General features: G+C 38.6%; 1 protein-coding gene across 4 annotated transcripts in view; it reads left to right on the forward strand.

The window, feature by feature from the left end:
• Positions 1–22,186, forward strand: part of LOC149543245 (uncharacterized) — a 245,324-nt gene that overhangs the window by 34,863 nt on the left and 188,275 nt on the right. For 3 of the 4 annotated variants that reach the window (XR_016355608.1, XM_089798096.1, XM_089798095.1), the window contains one exon: positions 21,290–21,402. The exons of the other annotated variant lie outside the window; for it this stretch is intronic. Coding sequence is in view for 2 of the 3 variants with exons in the window: in XM_089798096.1 (XP_089654222.1) it covers positions 21,290–21,361 (72 nt within the window). In the remaining variant the exon portion in view is untranslated. The remainder of the gene's footprint in view (positions 1–21,289; positions 21,403–22,186) is intronic. 4 annotated transcript variants of the gene reach the window in all.

The raw sequence follows: 22,186 nt of genomic DNA on the forward strand, positions 1-22,186 counted from the left end.
TGCCTTAACTAAATTTAAATAAAGAACATCATTTTTATCAATTCAAGGTGTCTCACGAGTTCCCTTTTTTTGGACTTTCTTTGAATCTAGAAAACCATATTGTCTTTTAGTAAGTTAAAATGGTTCAAGTTTTTCTTAATATTTTACTTTGTAGCATAAAAAGAGAATGTATTTAATGTTAAAGAATAATAATTCATAACAAGTTTTAGATGTGCATATTACACAGTACCACTCTCACATTAGAAAGGATTTAATATTTAAAATAGATTAAGATGGTAAATAAGAATTTGATATATCAAGGAGGTCATTTCAAAGGTACCCATGTTGGTCAATATTAAGTTATCTATATATTTTATGTTACGTACATATATCTAGAGACAAGATAAAATCACTGCAACTCTTACTCAATAGGATGACAAGGTTGGTGCAAAGTAATAACGTGTGCCATTCTAGTCTAAAACTAAAAGAATTCATTTAGAACTACAACTTTGTAATGAAATATATGATATTTTTATAAGATTATAATAAAATTAATTAGGATGATAATATGTTCATTAATTTAAATACTAATTAAATTCTAAACCAAATGTTATCTTTCATTAAAAACAGATATTGAGGTTTTCCCTAAAATTCAAACTAAGGGTCCATTTCAATGGTTAAGCAAGAAATCTATTAGCTTATTAGCTTCCTTCATGTTTTGAGTTCTGAAATATCATGATAGGTATATTGAAAAACACTATCTTTCCTATCTAACCCTCTCTCTCTTCTATCCCATTCTCTCTTACTCTCTCTCCATCCTATTTAAGCCCCTCTCTTCCTATCCCATTCTTTCTTTCTCTCCATCCTATCCCTGAGCGAGCTTACTACCCCTTTCTATGCATCTGATCCCTTACTCTCTCTCTCTCTCTCTCTCTCTCTCTCCTTCTCCTCCTTCTATCGATCATATCTCCCCTCCTCTCTCCCTCTCTCCATCATATCCTCTCTCTATGCCTCTTTATACTATTCATTTTCTACCTCTTTCTTCTTATCACCTTGTCTACCTGCTTCACTCTCTTTTGGCTATGTAAGTGTCCTCGGTAGCACATCAGACTATTGTTTACATAGTGCACACACATTATAGCACGTATGTGCTTTATAATGCATTCAAATTCACAAAACCTAAGGCTTGTATTTGCATTAGAGATCCAACCCATAGGTTTGGTCATTTCAAACTGGTCTTAAATGTGATTTCCAGCAAGCATACCAAAAAATGATGATTTTTTCTTGTGTGCTCTCCATCAAGTTTCACCGTGCTTGAATACCAATAAAATCAAGTTACATGATATTGTAGATCTCTGTGTTAGCTACGTACCATATAATTTATTTTGAATTTAGACTATTTAAGATTTTCAACTATAATTTATTTGGATAATGTATGTCCATTTTCTCTCTAAAACTAACATGTACTATTTGGGAGTTAGATTGTAGCTCCTTCATCCATTAATTTTACAAAAATTTATTATTTTAGAATCTAGACTCCATTCTAAAAACTTTAAAGAAAACAATTTTTGATTTATTATTAGTTTTCAATGATTTTTAAGGGGAGCACATAGATATTTTACATTTCTGGGATGTGTACACTTCTAATATTCATATATATCTATATAAAAATCTATATGCGTGTGTGTGTACACAAAAAATTACCCAAAAAATATGAGATAAACTATATGATGTGAGCTAACTTATGAATAGAGCGATCAAAGAATTTCCAACAAAAAAGGATTCTATGGGGACCACATTTTGCACTATGTTATGTTTAAATATTGAAAAAGTAGTACCACTTTCTATGTTCCCCTTTTTTTAGGGCCTTAAACTCCACCATTTCAGAAACAAATTAGTTTTTAAGAAACTAGATTTAGAGGACTACAACTTTTTCTTTAGTCATATCTTGAAATTTTAAGTGTAACTATCCTCAAATTCTCACCGTAGTTCATAAATTTGCTCATTTAAAAAAAAAGTGGCATCTTATACCCCCTTTTTGGTACCACAACTTTGTGCACTTATCCCAAGAAATTGTGCCTCATTCCCCTAAATGATACTAATGTATATGACTACATGTTCAAGGTGGATGATATAGCATGGGCTTCTACAAGGACTGAACCACCTCATGGAGAGGTGCTTGACATGAGATATTAGGAGGGGCATGTACAACCATGGAATCATATCATTAGGGTAAGACTAAATATTTAACTTATGGTAAATATGGGGTTGTAACTAGGGTTCACCCAACTAATTAAATCTAACAAATAAGACAGTTTGGTCTTAGGATGAAAAGTTTGAAAGATACAAAATCGTGTGACTTTTAACTGAACATCACTACGACTTTAGGCATAGAGTAAGATCTCCTTGCCAAATTCAAACAAGTTCAAATCTCCTAGAATGGAGAGAAATTATTATAGGCATGTGGTCTTCTATCACTTGACGATATGATGATGCATCACATGAGCTCCAAGTTACAAGGCATAAAATTCTGATGCTAGATCATTCTTAATGCATCTTAGGGACTCTTCAGTATAGGGTCATCGTGGATGTTCTATGCATCTATGTGGGCATATTGAGTGATAGTTTCCTAAGTGTATATGAATATCTTCTTAGTAACTTAAAACATAATAAAAATTGATAACCTTGAACATAATTACCCCCTAACTATTATGCTTGGACATAATCCATGGGAAATATTTGAATGTTGGTTATTTTTCATGACATAATTAATACAATAAATATTGTTTACCTTTGTAGTGGCCTCTTATTTTGACAATATTTTGATGGTCAATTATTATCATTATGAATTAGTTAGGATATTGATTATAAATGATATTAATGTTTAATCTAGTGTATAGTTCTAGAAGTCTCTTTGAATGTTTAATATTATTTTCATATGAAGATAACTAAGTGAAACAATAATAACTATGAAAAATAGCAGGTCTATTGCAATGACCATCGACTCCTTCCCTTGTATAATAAATACTTAATAAACTTTAACAGTATAGATTCTTAAGTGATGGTTATCATGAAAATAATATCAGGTGATCTTGGCATAGCCAACTGGTAAAATATACACTATTAAAGTTAAGTGATAATAATTTTACATGAAATGATTTAGTCTTGATATTATCAAATATGACACTCTCACTCTTGATGAGATAGTTCTCTTAGTTTTCATAATTGAATTCTAACTAACACATAACAACTAGGATGTGAACGGTAGTTAAGGGTTTCCCTTTCTTTCTCCACATTTTTCTCCACTCCTCTCCTATAAATAAATCAGGTTGTTCATTATAATTAATATTTTAGCAATGCAAGAAAATAATGCCAATTTGTTCATGCACAAGTTTAGAATTTGCGCTTAGATGTAGATTGAATCATTTTTTATTAGATAAATAGGTTTTACAGGGATCCTGAAACCCAATAGTTAAAACATATAAGGCTGATAATAAGCATGGAAGCCCAGCCAAAAAAGTATAAGTTCAGAGGTTGATAATAAGCATAAAGCCTAGCCAAAAAGTAGAGTTTTAAGAAAAGACCAGGAAAAAAGACAAGTAATACCATGGCCTAAAGCGAGAACAAAAGCCAAAAGACAAAGAAAAACAAAAGAATAGGTGAGAGTTATTCCTCGCTCTTTCGCTCCAGCTCTTGCATAACCTGAGCAGCCTCGAAGGCCAGTTGATTCTCCTCCGCTTCCAACTGTTGTGCCCTTTGGTCCCCCTAGTCCTGATCAGGAATGGTGTTGTACTTTGTAGAGTAGTCCTCCATTCTGGCTTCATCCCTGTCTTTTCCTTCCTCATCATCCTGCATTTCTCTGTCTTTAATCTAGCCCATAAGAGAGATGATATTGTTGTTAATGGAGCTTAACAAAGAGAACATCTAATTTGCAAGGTCATGTAATGTCCCCATTTTAGCAGTTGACCAAGTGTGTGTGCGTTAGCCTTGTTCTACATGGTCCCGAGGGCTAACGAAGGGTTTAATGGGATCTTGGAGTGTTTTGGCCTAGTCATTTCTAGTTTGGGCCAAAACAAAGTTGATTTACTCAGTTTCAGGCATACTTACTATTTTTAGTAAGTCGGCAGGACATAGTGCAGGTCAATTTTGGTGATTGGATTCGATACTCCTCGGTGAGAGCTTTCCGATGAGCTATCACTCGCATTATTCGGAGTTCGATTGCTAATACATTTTAATGCCTGAAGTTTTATTAAAGTAACGTCTAATTTAATTGTAAAATATTAAAGTGTTACTTTAATATTTATTTTATGGTGATGTGTACATAAGGGGTATTTTAATATATGTTTTATATTACACATCTTTTATCCCACATTGCCCATATGAGTTGAGCGGACCCGTGGGAATAGAATAAAAGGAAGCATCTGTGGCTTCATTAGGTAGGTTGAATATGAGAAGAAATTGGTGTGTGAGTTGCAGCTCCGTTCTTGGCATTTGAGGACGTCTATCCTCTCTTGTAACATTCTAGACGTCATTCCCTTGGGGTTTGACCTTTGGAATTCTTTCTTATTGGCTTCATTATCAGGCAGTTTAGTTACATTTCCGGCTACAGGTAGATTTGATATTTTGCTCATATCTTCTTCACTACTTGTCCGACGCTTATGCCGCTTGGAGGGAATGGTATTATGAAGGTAGTGGACTGATTGGAGGACAAAGTATTGTAGCAGCAAGTTCGTAAGCATGGGCTGGAGTATTATGACAATATTGCTGAAGTAATTAGTGAGTTGATAAATCTGCCATGTATTTGGTTTTATGAATTCTGAAAATAACATTTTATTAGCAGCAGTTCATTTCCACTTTGCATATTATTGTAGTTTCTTTCTTGTTTATGTTGTATGATACCAATTCCATGCACGAAACACAAAAAACAAATAAACGTTTGATTTCCACAGTTATAAGGGGTTTTAAGAAGTTGAATGCAAACTGTTTGACATAATTCCTTTCAGCAATTTGGTTTAGTTTTTTGGGACATCCAAGGGTGACCATTACAGTGGTATCAGAGCTATAAGTCCTGCCATCCTGTGGAGGTCTTATAGGGAATTTGGAACAGCCGGATAGAGGGAAAAAGTAAGTAAAAAAACACAGGCTAAGCATTTATGTTTGAGCATGCGACAGGGGTCTTATAATTTTCGCGATACCAGAGCAAGACAAAATGGGATTTCAGACTTGCAAAGCAAACAATCTAGTACATCCGTGCAGGGGGACATTGAATTCAACCATACAGACACAGAGGAGATATTCTGTGATCAGGACAATAATATGGGTGATCGAGATGACAGGAATACAGGATTAGGCGGAGGTAGAAATGCTGGTCCAGATCAGGAGGAGGTACTGTTCTGACAGTTACTGGATACATTAGAGCAGGGGCAGCGTATGCAGCAGGAGCAGAATAGGCGAATGGACATGATGTTGCAGCTCATGGCTAGACAGATGGGTGTCAATATTAATCCAGGTGATGCCAACAACAGAAACAATAACAACGAGGGAAACAATAACAACGGGGGAAACAATAACCATGAAGGCCAAGGCAACAACAATGGTCCTGAGAATAACATTAATGGTAATAATGGACACGGCAATAATGGGAATGAGGCTGATAACTTTAGACACGTTGCACGCCCAGCACGGACTGCGAGCTCGAGACCTCTTCTACCCACTTTTCCACCCAGAGATCCGGTTCATCCAGTAAACGAACCGCAGATTACCGAGTTACAGGATCAGTTCAGGAGGGACTGGGAGGCTAGTGGACCAGAGTTTCAGGCGGATATTTCTCTTAGAGATTATATGGACTTGAGGATGAGACACATGCCTAAAGCAGGAGGGAGGAATCAAAACTTTGAGCTAAGGAAGAAAGTTGGAAAACTTTCTTTACCTTATTATGATGCTTCAGGGAAGATGACTGCACGAGCTTGGGTGCAGAAGGTAGATACATACTTGCAGCTAAATCCTATGCCTGAGGAGGAGGCTATCAAGTATGCCGCTATGCACTTGGATGGCATTGCACATGAATGGTGGCATCATGGCATGGTGACTTTGGGGCATAATCAGATTACATCCTATGAGGAATTCACTGAAACATTGATTGGGAGATTTGATACTAAGGATCCCGAGTTACATTTCAAGGAGCTAGCACAGTTAAAACAGTCAGGTTCTATGGATGCTTACATTGCCGAGTTTCAGCGCTTGTCTGTACTTGTTACAGATATCTCTCCTAGGAGATTGGTGGTGTTATTTTGTGATGGTCTTGCTGATCCATTACGAGGTTGGGTGAAGGGACATGATCCACTCACGTTAGCTGAAGCAACTAAAAAGGCACGAGATTTAGCCCCTTCGGTATACAAAGGAAAAAACCATTCAACAGATTCTTCCTATCGCAAGGACAAAGACAAAAAAATCATTTCAGAAAGAGTATAGCAAACCCAAAGAAGGATCAAAAGGACTAGACAATGAAACCTTGAATGAACTTTGAAAGAAGAAGCTGTGCTTCCATTGTAGAGAGCCTTGGGACTTATCTCATAAATGTTCTCTCAAGGCTAAGGCAAATCAAATGGAGTATTTTTCAGCAGAAGAGTCAGAGTCAGAAGGGGAGGATCAGCACTCCGATTCAGATGAGGGTAACACTATAGAGGAGAGCAACATTCCTAAGGATGATAGATCGTTGGCATGCTTGACAGGGGCCCAAAAGGCAATCACATTTAAGGTCAGGGGTACTATCCAGGGGCAGAAAGTGATATCTCTTATTGACACTGGGGCTACACATAACTTCATAGATGCACAGTTGGTAGCCAGGAGAGGGTTACAGACAGAGGAGCATGATGGGTTTAGAGTCATGGTGGCTAACGGTGATAAGTTATTATGCACTCGGAAGATATCTAATTTTCGCATCAGGTTTGGAGATGGCTACGAGTTGGAGGATGAGTTCTATGTTGTGGACATGGGAGATTATGATGTCATCCTCGGCATGACATGGATGGCTTCACTAGTTGAGTTCACACTCAATCTAGCGAAATTGGAGATGAGATTCCAGCATGAGGGGAGAACTGTGGTACTTAGAGGGCTTTCAGATGGAGGTTGCAGAATAGTGTCCTTGAGGAGAATGCAGAGACTTTTTCGTCATGATGACATAGAGTGGGTGGCAGAGTGCCACATTATGCCAACTTCACCAGAGCCACAAGAAAAGAGTCATCCACTAGATGTCCAGAAGATACTCGATAGACACGCTAAAGTATTTAGCGATATTCCTCATGGGGTTCCTCTTGACAGAGGGATGGAACATGTTATTGAGCTCGAGGAAGGAGCCAAACCAGTTATGATTACTCCCTATCGTCATCCTAAGAAACACAAGGATGAGATAGAGAAGGCGATTAAGGATTTGTTGGAGATGGGGCATATCAGGCCCAGTAAGAGCCCTTTTGCTTCAGCAGTAGTATTGGTAAAGAAGAAGGATGGGACGATGCACATGTGCATCGATTACAGGGCACTGAATAAGAAAACAATTAAAAACAGGTATCCCATTCCTAGGATTGATGAGCTGATTGATGAGTTGCATGGGGCATGCTTCTTCACCAAAATTGATTTGCGATCCGGATACCATTAGATCAGGATGAGAGCAAAGGACATTGAGAAAACAGCCTTCCGATGTCACTATGGCCACTTTGAGTTCATGGTTATGCCATTTGGTCTAACCAATGCACCTGCTACATTTCAAAGTTGTATGAACCAGGTATTCAGGAAGCAGCTGAGGAGATTTGTCTTGATCTTCTTTGATGACATCTTGGTCTTCAGTAAGACCTGGGAGGAGCACTTACATCATCTAGAGGAGGTGTTATCTATTCTGGAGAGAGAGTCATTATATGCCAAGGAATCTAAATGTGAGTTTGGCATGACTGAGCTCCTTTACCTGGGGCATATCATTAGTGCAGATGGCGTTCGGGTTGATCCCGAAAAGATTAGAGCTATTGTAGAATGGCCTACTCCCACAAACCTTACACAGCTTAAGGGATTCTTTGGTTTATGTAGTTTTTATAGGAGGTTTGTTAAGGGATTCTCACAGATTGCTACACCCTTGACAGATCTTACCAGGAAAGGAGCCTTCGTGTGGACAGGGGCAGCACAGAGGTGTTTTGAGCATTTCAAGCAGGTAATGTCTTCATGTCCAGTTCTAGCTCTACTGGATTTCACGAAGCCTTTTGAGCTTCATTGTGATGCATCTGGTGATGGGATTGGAGCAGTATTGATGCAGGAGAAGCATCCCATTGCATTCGAGAGTAGGAAGCTCCGAGGAGTTGAGAAAAGTTATTCTGTCTATGACCGGGAGATGTTGGCCATAATGCATGCATTGGCCAAATTTCGATCATATTTGGTAGGTGGACGTTTTGTGATCAAGACTGATCACAACAGTATTAAATACTTCATGAGCCAGCGTGATCTTAATGACCGGCAACAAAAATGGGTGACTAAATTGCAGGCTTATGACTTTGACATAGAGTTTATCAAAGGTAAGAAAAATGTGGTGGCTGATGCCTTATCTCGGAGACCTCACTTATGTGCTCTGGCAGAGATTTCAGGAGATTGGAGAGATCGGATTATAGCAGAGTATGTCGGAGATGCTTGGGCTTCTGGATTGATTTTAGGTACCATACAGGATGATCGCTATGAGGTGATAGATGGATTGATCAGAGTTCAGGACAGGGTTTATTTGATTCCATCATCACATTTGAGAGAGGCAATACTGAAGGCATTTCATGATGCACCCACAGCTGGACATCCGGGGGTCTTCAAGACCTATAGGCAGATCCGAGAGCGGTTTTCATGGAAAGGGCTCAAGGATGATGTTCAGAGGTATGTCAGGGAGTGTGTGGTTTGTCAACAGAATAAGGGAGAACACACATTTCCTGCAGGTTTATTACAGCCCTTGCCCATTCCTGATAGGAAATGGGAAAGTATTTCGATGGACTTCATCACTGGTTTACCACGAGTACAGGGAAGGGATTGCATCTATGTGGTGGTGGACCGCTTGACGAAGTTTGCTCACTTCATTGCCATTCCGTCCACTTACACAGCAGCACAGGTGGCAGAGCTTTTCTTTAAAGAGATATTCAGGTTACATGGGTTGCCCAGATTCATTGTCAGCGACCGGGATAGTAAGTTTATGAGTGTTTTTTGGCAAGAGTTGTTTAGGTTGTGTGGTACAGATCTTACACCTAGCACTAGTTATCATCCGCAAACAGATGGGCAAACAGAGATTGTGAATAAATGGGCGGAAGGATATTTGAGGAACTATGTAACTACACAACAAAAGGCTTGGATCAGATGGTTGCATATGGGAGAGTATTGTTATAACACCACTTATCATATGTCTATCAAGATGACTCCTTTCATGGCACTCTATGGTTATGAAGCACCTAGCTTCATGGATTTAGTTTTGGGGGACAGTAGAGTGCCCAAAGCCAAAAACTTATTGCAGGATAGTCAAGACATCCTGAAAGTGCTCAAAGAGAATATACAACAGGCCCAGAATCAACAGAAATTGTATGTTGATCAGCACCGAATAGAGCGCAGCTTCGAGGTAGGGGATATGGTTTACTTGAGGCTACAACCATATAGACAGTCATCGCTCAAGAAGAGCGGAGCTGAAAAGTTGAAACCTAGATTTTATGGTCCATACAGGGTGATTCGCAAAGTGGGCAAAGTTGCCTATGAGCTTGAGCTTCCAGAAGGCAATCGAGTGCACAATGTGTTTCATGTGTCTAGGCTTAAGAAAGCCATTGGTCAGAGTGTAGTGCCTTCTGCAGATTTACCCCCTTTGGATGAGGAGGGGAAGCTTGTGTTAGTACCTGAGGCTATTCTGGATACCAGAGAGAGGAAGCTTAGAAGCAGGATAGTGAAGGAGTATTTGGTCAGATGGAAAGACCTGCTGGAGGAAGATTCTACATGGGAGAGTGAGCAGGTTATTCAGCAGGCTGGACTGAGATTGCTTGAGGACAAGCAATTTCAAGGGGGGCGGACTATAATGTCCCCATTTTAGCAGTTGACCAAGTGTGTGTGCGTTAGCCTTGTTCTACATGGTCCCGAGGGCTAACGAAGGGTTTAATGGGATCTTGGAGTGTTTTGGTCTAGTCATTTTCAGTTTGGGCCAAAATGAAGTTGATTTACTCAGTTTCAGGCATACTTACTATTTTTAGTAAGTCGGCAGGACACAGTGCAGGTCAATTTTGGTGATTGGATTCGATACTCCTCGATGAGAGCTTTCCGATGAGCTATCACTCGCATTATTCGGAGTTCGATTGCTAATACATTTTAATGCCTGAAGTTTTATTAAAGTAACGTCTAATTTAATTGTAAAATATTAAAGTGTTGCTTTAATATTTATTTTATGGTGATGTGTACCCAAGGGAGACATAAGGGGTATTTTAATATATGTTTTATATTACACATCTTTTATCCCACATTGCCCATATGAGTTGAGCGGACCCGTGGGAATAGAATAAAAGGAAGCATCTGTGGCTTCATTAGGCAGGTTGAATATGAGAAGAAATTGGTGTGTGAGTTGCAGCTCCGTTCTTGGCATTTGAGGACGTCTATCCTCTCTTGTAACATTCTAGACGTCATTCCCTTAGGGTTTGGCCTTTGGAATTCTTTCTTATTGGCTTCATTATCAGGCAGTTTAGTTACATTTCCGGCTATAGGCAGATTTGATATTTTGCTCATATCTTCTTCACTACTTGTCCGACGCTTATGCCGCTTGGAGGGAATGGTATTATGAAGGTAGTGGACTGATTGGAGGACAAAGTATTGTAGCAGCAAGTTCGTAAGCATGGGCTAGAGTATTATGACAATATTGCTGAAGTAATTAGTGAGTTGATAAATCTGCCATGTATTTGGTTTTATGAATTCTGAAAATAACATTTTATTAGCAGCAGTTCATTTCCACTTTGCATATTATTGTAGTTTCTTTCTTGTTTATGTTGTATGATACCAATTCCATGCACGAAACACAACAAACAAATAAACATTTGATTTCCAAAGTTATAAGGGGTTTTAAGAAGTTGAATGCAAACTGTTTGACATAATTCCTTTCAGCAATTACAATTGGTTTAGTTTTTTGGGACATCCAAGGGTGACCATTACAGGTCATGATTGTAGTTCTCCAGGTTATGTATCCTTCTTTCTTCCAGATTGAGCCTATCAGCCAAATCCATCCTCATGTTAGAATCCATCCCATTCCTTGTTGCCTCAATATGTCTCACCTATTCTTTGACCTCCTCTAGCTCGTGGAAAAGCCATTTGATTGATCTAAAATTGTCAATTATACTGTTACAAGCATTATTCAAGAGGTTCATCCCTGTCTCCCTGGCTCTGTTCGAAATAGCCACTATTTTCGGGTCAATGAGTTCTTCCAGCTATTGTTCCTCTTGATTTTCCACGAGGATTTGGGGATTCATGGCCTCCCTAAAGATGCCCATCTTTGAAGTCTTGACATTAAAGCTTATCCAAGCTTTCCTCCTATCATTGACCTGCACTTCCCCTTTCGCATACCCTACATTCTCCTCGTTCTGCTCCTCAGGTTGGGCTTGGAGGTGGATAGGAGATAGGGGCAGCACAAATGCCTCCTCAAACTAAGAGCACACTTCCTCCAAACTCTCCCTCTTGTGTTTCTTCCTTCCACTTTCATCCTTAATTTTCTCTTGCATCTCCTTAACCACCTCCTTAGACTCTGGCTCCTCCTCATCATCGTTGACTCCCTCCTCATCCTTCTCAAGTGGCTTCTGCCCAAGATCCCTAGGGCTTTTTCTACTAGGGGTTATGGGGGAGGGCAATTTTTTAGCTTGGTGAGTTGCTAATTTCCCCAAAGAAGAGATCCCTCCTTCCTCAAAGTTGAGGCTCTGAATTTCATCCGAGTCAAAGGAGTAACTACAAATACCAGACTCCACATTCTCTACCTAAGGGGGAGTGATGCTTATAGTTTGAGCCTTGAAGTGCTCGTGGATAAGCAGCAGCAGCCCCTCGTGTAGAGCCGGGTTTGCGGTGGGCTTCTTTTTGAAGCTATCCACCGCCTTGCTCATAGAGGTTAATAGATAATATGGAAAGGAAATATTAGCATTATGCCAGAAATGATTCAATATAACAAAGCGGTGGGTATGAGCTCTATCAAACCTAGGGTCCAACGTGATGTACTCGATAATAGCTCTCAAAACATACCTTCACCACTTCTTCATGGAGTCGAGGACATAGTAGGTGTCAATTTTTCTTAGCGCCTTCAGTTCCTTCTCACTCTCCACAAAGTCCCTAACCACATTGCTCGAGAGCTTCTTATCCCTGAAGAATTTAAAACCCTCAATAGGGATTTTGGTGACAGTTGCAATCACCTTCTCCATTATCTAGAAGTAGACCCCGTTCACCTTCACCCTGCCATCCTTCCAGGACCCCACCATACTTTTGGTCACCTCTTGATTGAAACCATGCAGCTTCATGATATAATTGGTAACCCACCCTCTTCTATCTTTTCCTACACTTTCTCCCTACTTCTCCATTTCTCAAAATCTCCCACCGGCTCCTTTCTACACCTTTTGCCTACCATTTTTGCACACTGCACACCCTCTTTACTCATGTGCCCCTCACTCTATGACTGAAAGGGACCACCGAGAGTAAGCAATAACCAGAGAAAAATAGCCCTACTACTGTTCTAGAAGTGAGTACATAAAACAACCCACAAAGCATGTCGATTAATCAATAATGAATTACTGCAGTTACGATTTTCCATGCTTCCATTTTGAAAAGTACCCTTATTTCTTAAAACCTTCATAATCATAATTATAGCTTGATTTTCTTCGTACTTCCTTGGATCTTGTCCAATTTGATCAAAATTTTAATGTTCGCTAGCAAACAAATTCTGGGATGCCAGGGATCCAAGCCCTCGACCAAGTGGGAGACTCTTTTAAGCTCCATAAAGTAGAGTACCCAGAGGCAACTGAATAGATCCCATTGGCATTATCCCTCCAAACTAGTCCATCCTTATTGTTGCTAAGGGACAAGGAATTAAGCATGATCGTGATTGGTTTGAGGTCATTTGAGATAATGAAAAGGTCCTTCCAACCCTATTCTATCCTATAGTTGCTAACTTTGTGCCCATAAAGGTTGATGCAATCATTAGCCTATCATCTATCAGTGCTACACTTCTCCTGTCGAGTAGCCCTCATGTGTAGGTGGTGGACTTAGGAGATGGAGGAAGTAGTGATAGTGAGTCCACTGAGTCAGATGAGGCAACTAAAAAGATTGCAGAGGTGGAGAAAGGCCAAGATTCCTCCAAGCTTGTTCTACAAACTCTGAAGAATCCCTTCTCTTTTACGAAAAGAGAAACTACATTGGTCAAAAAGAAGATGTCTAGCATAAATTCACTCCAGACGGCTTCCAAGGTGATAGGCACTGATTCCTAGTTGGAGGACACTCTGGAGAAGAAAAGAAAGAGAAAGGATGAAGGGGCTCTAAATAAGGATACATTATCTCTTGTAGTTTTCTTTGGATCTGCATTGAGTAAGGTCAAGACCTTATTTATTCTTTGACAAGACTCAAAAATAGGGCACCTAACAATGGAGATTACAAAGCCCACCAAAGATGGAAGAATCGAAGATATGTCTATCGATGATTTTAGTTTACATTTAGTAGATTATGGGCAAGCTAGATAGATACCAAGGTTGGCTTGTGAAAGTCAACAAACAAGGTAATTGAAGGACAGCTGGAGAACCTTAAATTGTTAGAGGTTGGGATGAAGATAGAGATACAATAATTGAAAGGGTTTATCAGACAATTAGTCACTTTGTTGGCGAGCATCTCTGGGATGCCCATGACTAGTAATCCTATTGTTCTAGATGTTTAAGCACTTGTCTCCTAGCTTCAAGAAGATAAGAATTTTGGTCAAATTGGTAAAGAATGGAGTGACAAGCTTAAGTCGAAGGGGCTCTCCATTATAGAGAAAATTGGAAATGTTATCTTAAGACTTGAAAAAGAGAAAGATAAGATTTCATCTAATAGAAATACCCTGGCCACAAAGAGAACTAAGAGTGATGATTGCATATCTCTGTTCAAGATGATCATCCACATGAAGACAAAAGAAGTTGTCAAGGCTAAGATTTTTCCCAAAGGAGATGAGCCTTTGTTCAAGTGACTACAAAGCATGTAGTTCAAGTCAGAAATGATCTTAGAGCTAGAGAAATGTCTAAAGGAGACTGAGGATAAGGTAAAGAAAGATCAAGACAGAGATTACAAACTCGTAAAAGGACTACATATAGATTCAAAGACTAGTGGGAAAGGAAAATGAATAATTGGAATCAATATCATGTAGAAAAATTTCTCCACTTTTATAGATAGCTTGACAAACATATCTTTAGGGCACCAAAACAGAGTTTCCAAGCTCTAGAATCTTGGTAGATGCGTACATGTCTTAGGAATTGACAGATTCAAAACAATTTAAGAATAAATAGTTAAATGCAGAAATAAAAGAAGAAAACCATAACAACATAGATAACACATAGATTTAATGTGGTTCACCCAAAACCTGGGCTATGTCTACCTACACAGCCGTCCAACCTTTCTTATTATCCAGTGATTACAGTACAAACCCTTACAGCTCAATAATGCCACAAGAACAACCTATCTCATTATACATCATTTTATCTTAATACCTAACCCTAAGATATCTTATATGATATATCCCACTTTAGGGTTACAATAAGCCTAACTAAATAGTATTCGAAGTTTGATATTGCAATTGATGAGGCTTACTACCTTGATCTTTTTGTCTTTCTAAAGTCACCACCTTGTTGCTCACTTTCTGCATCATAGAGAAATTATCCTCCAACCTCTTTCCTTGGTCTTCTAACTTCCTCCCTTGATCTTGCAATCTTTTATCAAGGTTCTTCTCTCTTTTGTCCATGTTCTGCATCAGAGATTGCATCATTTCTTTGATTTCATCTATCCCATTTGAAGATGTGGAAGCTTGAGGGACTGGAGTAAGAGATTGTGATGTGGAAGTTGTGGGAAGAGGAGACATTGCTGGTTGGTGATTTGGGATATCAGGAAAGAAGGGCATAGGAGGCCTTGGAGCTAGTTTACCTCCTTGTATTAGGAGGTTCTATGATTTTATTGCTATATCATAAGCATTAGGCAAGGTATCTCCTCCCATAGTTTGGATTGTAGTGGCAATATCACTGTTAAAAGCTCTAAGGTAATGCAAGAAGGCATTGCTAGGGGTAGGTTTCACCAAAGTAGGTATTCTATCCCATGTCTTTTGAAATCTATACTTAAAACCAGTCATACATTCATGGGGGGCTCTTTTTATAGTAGTCAACTGCTCTAAAAGTGAGAAACAGTCACTTTTATCCTCAAAATGTTTGCACAATCCTGCTCCTAATCCATCCTAATCTGTTATAGAACCATGAGCTAAACCTCTATACCATTGTAGTGTTTTTCCTTTCAAGGATGAGGCTAGGAGCCTAACTGCAACATCATCCTCTGTAATACCATGGATACTGCAGACGTTTGCAACCTCTTGAATGTGCTTTGAGGGAGAGATAGAAGTTTCATCAGTAAACTCTGGTATACTTTTGAGTGCAACTATTGGTATGTCATGTCTTTGGGCTAATAAGAGAGGGCTCCCACCATTAAAGGTGGCAAAAGTATGAGCTCTAGGTAATGCCATATAGACAAGTAGTCTATTGATATGTGCTGATGGCAGTCTAGGTTGAGATCTAACACTAGGAGGAGTAGAGATAGATCTTGTAGGAGTATTTGTTGCCGTTGCACTCCTAACTAGCGATAAGGATACTCTAGTCCTCCTTCTTCTAGGGTTTGATAATGAAAGCTCTTGTAATGAAACTTACCTCTAGAAGATGCCCTTGTCTCAGCTCTAGGCATGAATCACTACAACTTTGGTCTGGAACCAGATATGAATTTGAAGCTCAGAGTCGCTAGGTACTTTGAAGAATGAGCCTCTTGAAGGCTTGAATACTGAAGCCAGTACTATCTCTTCAGTATTAGTTTTGAAATCTTCTTCTGACACCAGTAGACTTTAAATCTTTGATAGTTTGTCCCACCAGGCATGCCTAAAACTGTTGTCACTTAGGTTTGCACCCTTGTCCAAGGCCTATGCACGAGGACAACCTAGTGAAACATGGAAACAACCTCCAAGTTGTGGGACTTGAACTATGAGGTTGAGTCTCCATAGAAGGCCGGCTTCCTCTTACTATCAGGGTGCACCTAACTACTCTTAGAGAGGAAAAGGGAGAAGGAGAGCATGAAAGCAAATCTACCTAGTCTAATCTAAAGAGGTGATGCACCAAAATAGAGTGTTTAGACCAATCCCTGCCCATATATGCACTACTGAACCAGAATGAAACTAAGGATATACACATCCAGACTTTCTTTGATCTAATAACCACATGCAGATCATAAAACCAAGATGAATGACACAAGGAAAGAGGTTCACTTATATATCATTCACAAGCCAGCAGAGATACAGTCATGCAGATTACAGATTTTCATAAAACAATGGCAAAGGCAAAGAGTTCTTGCACTTTCATACCAATGGCTGAAGGAGATAAGTGGAGAATCATATAGTTCAGAGGCACAGGGGAATTTACATTGGAATTGCAGAGCAACAACAGAGAAAAGTTAGAGAAAGGTCGACTTGGACAAAATTTTCAAAATTTGCCTTTATAGCTCTAGCATAACTGGGATTTTTTGCTCTGCAACTACTGCTCAACAACTATCATTAAGCCTCGCCCACTGAAAATCTGATCGAGGCATGGGTCTTTGGTACAACACAATCTGATATCTCATTGAAAGAGCCTTGAGAAGACAGAACAACACCGATGAATAACTTCTGATCAGGTAGATGGATTCGCCATGATGATAGAATGTCCCTTCTACGTTTATCACTCATTGTGGAGTAGCTGAGCATTGATCACAAGATCAAATTTCGCGGCAAACTCAACTTCTTCTATTTCTAGTTCACGAATCAGTAGGTCAAAGAGTCAACAAGGTCCCACAAGCCAACTAGGCCACGCGAGCCAATCACCTCCCTTCGTTTTGCCACCTGGGAAGTCTTTCTGCGGTTGACCACCTTCCTTTTATTGATTAGGCACTATGTCGCTATGGTATACAGTGTGCAACTTTCGATGGCAAGATAGCGCTAACCATCGATCTTCCTAAAATTTGACGATTGTGAAGACTCGTCATAATACTGTGCTTGTTCTTACCCAAGTCCATCATACCTGGCGCCATCTTGGCAACTGCACCACACTTCGAATGACACCTGGCAATCCTTGGCACATACACCTTGGCAAGACCTGGCCCCCTGATCCACTAGGCGAAAGGGCGCTATGTCACTATGGTTAAAATTCTCACAGTTCTCCATAGCGAGATAGCACCTGCCATAGATCTGCCTTAGATCTACGGTGCTCAAACTCTTTGTAGGATTGCATACCTGGTTAATTGGATGGGCCAATCAGATCCGCCTACGTACTCTGACCTATTTGACAATTGCCATGGAAGACAAGCCACCTATTTTATCCAGCAGCCCACAAGATGAAAATGGACCCACATGCCACGCGTCACCGAGGCACTATGTCGCTATGGTATCCACCGTGCAACTTCTCATGGCGAGATAGCGCCCATCGTTGATCTGAACTGATCTAACGACGAGCACCCTTGTCCAGACTTCTCAGTGCATAGCCAATAAGAACCGGCCACGTGCCAACTGTCTAACGAATCCTCGCTGATATCTGATGGGGCACACTTGGGACTCACTAGACACGCGGCAGAAGGGCGCTATGTTGCTAACGGTGAGAAGCTCAAATTTTTTGATAGCGCCATAGCGCCCACTGTGAAACTAGCAAAACCCGACAACAGAGAAACAATCGAGAAAAAGGGGACCCACCGGACACACGGTAGAAGGGCGCTATGTCGCTAACATATTCATCGTGCAATTTTTCATGGCGAGATAGCACCAACCGTTGATCTGCCTTAGACCTACGATGGAAGGCTTGCGGGCCGCAGAACGTATTATAAGGTTTGATCGGGTATTAAAATAATACTAACTCTGTACACTAGCCGTTGGCGGGTAAACATTTAAAATTTGAATCCTGGCGGGGCATAAAAATGATAACAGAACCTAAATGAATCTCCACTTTTTTTCTTCATTCCTCTCCTCTAGCATTGATTATTCACCATTTCCAATTTCCAAAATGAATACTCACGTTTCCAAGTATAAAATCTTGAGCTTTTAGTATTTTTCCTATTCATTTTTCTAATGCAATTCCCATTTCCATTTATCCTTTTTGAACCCATACTTGTAATTTTTTTGTAACACTATGTTAGAATAATATAAGGTATGTGGTGGCAGATATCTCTAAACCTTGAGATCATTTCACCCTAGTTCTCTACCTTTTTACTCTAGCATTAGATGCTCTAGATTAATGATCTCTATTTCTTTTAGACTAATCATACTATTAGACATCTTACATACACCAAACCACCCAAAGTAGTGGAAACATGTGTTTTGATATGATTAAATAAAGTCCATTCCCAAGAAATGATTAATAGAAAAAATTGTGGTAATGTTAAGTTTCTTGCACCACCTCTAATAAACTAAGATATTAGAAAGATAGGAGCTAAAGATCCATAAATTAAATCAAATCAATATTTATACAAAAATTTGATAACAAGAAATTTAACCAACATATTAGTGAAATCAAGATAGGGTTTGAAATTAACTTAATGATCACTATAGAAAAGAAGGAAGAATAAATAATGTTGATGCAATTTTATGACAAAGAAAAAAGATATATAAAGGGCTAGAAATGCAAGAAGCATTAAGTCAGTATATCAAGAGGGATGCAACTAATAAAAAAATGCTAGTATGAGACATGTAGATCCTCCATATACATGACATTCATGAATATTAAATAAATAAAATATTTTCTAACATTAACTATAACTATATAATTTTAAAAAATTAACTAAAAAGATAAAGCAAGTGAAAGGATATGTGACAACAATGTAAATAGAGAAGTTTGACCTTATTGCAAGGAAGAAGAATTAAACAATGGAGGAAGTAAAGAAGTTTTTAATTGATGAAGAGGAAATGATAATAAGCAATAGAATCGAAGAAGACATCCAATTTTAGAGTTTTTCAAGAAATTTTTGGAGATGATAGATGAGTGATTTCTAGAATGAAGAAAGGAAGAACAATTCAAACAAAATTAAACATAGATCAATTCCAAATGATATATTATGAAGTGACACATTCTCCAAATTAGAGAAGTATCATGATGAGATAAACCTATTGAATAAAGAGTCTCCTCCCATGTTTCAAAATGTACATAATTTTTTGAAGAGTTCAAATTAATAAATAAATAAGAGAAAGCAAGATCAAGAATCAATTGTATATGAAGTTAGTGAGAGATATTAGGAAGTGACTCCTTAGATGTTCAATTTGGTCAATAGACAAAATGCTACAATAACAATAAAGATAAAAAAAGTAGAGAATTGATAGAAAAGAGGATAATCACTAGAAAAATAAATAAAAAACACTCTCATTTTTATTCACAGGAGATGACTGGCTCTACAACTACAAATTTCATTCATCCTTAAAGTTTATTAATATTTATCAACTTTTGTTCGTATCCTGCAATGATGGCATTCCATAAGACAAAATTTCTTTGTGGTACACTGTCAAACAATTCCAGGATGGTGTATTACATACATGTATACCTAAGTGGTTGCAACAACAAAATTTGACAAAATATTTTCTTTGATGTTTTTACGGATATTATGATGTAAATACATTTGTTGCACATCTCATTCATATGTCATCTTTAAACTAAACTGCATTTACACAAGCTAAATGCTTGAGGACTGTGGCAAAGGTTGTAGAGCCTGCATTTACCCCTATCGATTGGAATTTCTTGAACGTTTCTAAAGCCTTTGAAACGATTATTTTATAGGGAATATCTTGCAACCAGAGCATTCTGTAAACTCATATTGTTGTGGGGGTGGTATTATGTTGAATAGTTCACATCTCCCTACTTCCACGTTCTACATACGTCTACTAGGGCAGCTGCAACGAGTGGATTTGACAAAATTCCAAAGTTTGAGCATTCTGCCAAAGATTGAGGAATCTAGATTGAGACCTGCAAATAAAAATTTCTAGTAAGATTTCAAACGCTTCTCCTCAAATCCTCTTCCTAGGTATCCTGCAAGCAAGGCGTTCCATGCAAAGACATTTCTATGAAGCAGTCTGTCAAACAATTCGCATCACCTTCCACATTGCGCAAACAATGCAATTCTCTCACACAAACAGTTCTTTATCCTCTGCAAGGCATCTTTTCACAATAGAAAGAAATAGTTATGAGAGCGAATGAGGGAGAGAAGAGCAACATCTAACGAAGCAATGTTTTGCACGGCGGTAACTTAACCCATGAGCCGGTGGGCGGGAATAGGAAGTGAGTTTAAATTTTGAATTTGTCCTCATTCGAAAAACGCCTCCGTTAATGGTGAACGTGAAGACTGAGATGAGTCACAACCTGGCCGACACTAGCCATCGCAGCTGTCAAAAGCTTCGAGTCTGCCAGTTAATCCTGACCTAAACGGAGTACTAGACAATAGTCAAATCTGAACTGTAGCGATGTAAGTACAGTGGAACAAGTCACAATGGTTGTATGGCATGGCATGAGTGGATGCGGCATACCCAGGCAGTCGATCCTCCTACCTGGGTAGCCATTGCCCAAAGACATGCGATCTTACAAGCCACTGTGCTTGTCGGTAATGCATTAAATGTGTCTGCTGAAGATGTTAAAAAATCGGGCAAATACAAATGTCGGGTTAGAAATCCATTTTTGTCAACCTCCACCTTCATTCTCTCTGCGTGTGTATAAATGGGAGTGATAACAGTGTATAAATGGGACGCATCTAGACAGGCATGTATGTTGTTTTTCTAAGAAAATGTCTCAGTGTAATTATTTGCATTCTTTTGACAGATTTTGAAGTCATCTTATTAAATCTGATCTATAAACTTGCAATTATTTTATTCATTACATTGAAAAAATATGCAAAATATTGAATACTCTGAAATACAATTAAACCATATTTAAGAGCTATCAAGTTTTGAATTTCAATTTTAGAACACAACTAAATGAATTAATCCAGATAAAAGGCCTATCCTACACAAAACAACAATACGTTTTGGTGAATGTAGACGTTGCAGATTCTATATCGTAAGTTGATTGATTCCATGGGAAAAATGTGTTGGGTCTTTTGTCAAATATAACAAATCACCAATGATATCCATGCTGAGACTTCATAGCAAAGGTACTTGCTCTTCATGTTCAAACAAATCAAATACTTAATCCTCTTTTGTCAAATGTTGTTGTATATGCACTAGCAATGTTAACAATTTTGCAGGCACTAGATCCGAAGAAAAGAACAACACAACTACTAAACATTACATAGAAAAAAAAAGTCTTCTATATATATGCATTCAACTAGTACTCAAGAGATGGGACATTTTAATGATTACTGTTAATTTTATGGCTTCAAAACATGCATAAATTTTAGTGATGTTGAATCTGTACATGTAATAGATATTGTTACTTATTTCATGCATTGCTAAACGCTCCTTTTAGATCAGCACTTTTACTATTGTATTCAAATCTCGCATATCATCATTAGGAAATAGTCTTTCAAATGTTATCTTGTTTCTATCAAACACTTCTGAATCTCTACATGGTGGTAACCTTCCTGGTAGATTAGTATATGGGGTACTATAATATTTGGACGTCAATGCATAGGCAAGAAAATGTAGTGGAGTGGTCATTTTGTTCCGTTGTTTTACAATAATTACTTGTAATTGTTTGAAGAAGGTCTCCTGAGGATCTTGCACTTATTTATTTACAATTTACTTGATATTCTCAAGTATTGAGTCTATACTATCATAGATCTCTCCAAGGCAAGGCCTATTCATGTTAGTGTACCAAAGCATGCTCATAATGGGCTTGGTGAACTTAATGAGATATTTGACATGTTCCTCCCACGAGTCTTTATTTTGGCTGCCCTCTCAAAGTTTGCTTGCCTCCATATAGACCAATTACTGTTG

The sequence above is a fragment of the Cupressus sempervirens genome, chromosome 8 (genome assembly GCF_028749045.1).
Source record: "Cupressus sempervirens isolate cs-2001-9-10 chromosome 8, ASM2874904v1, whole genome shotgun sequence".
In the NCBI taxonomy this organism is placed as follows: domain Eukaryota; kingdom Viridiplantae; phylum Streptophyta; class Pinopsida; order Cupressales; family Cupressaceae; genus Cupressus; species Cupressus sempervirens.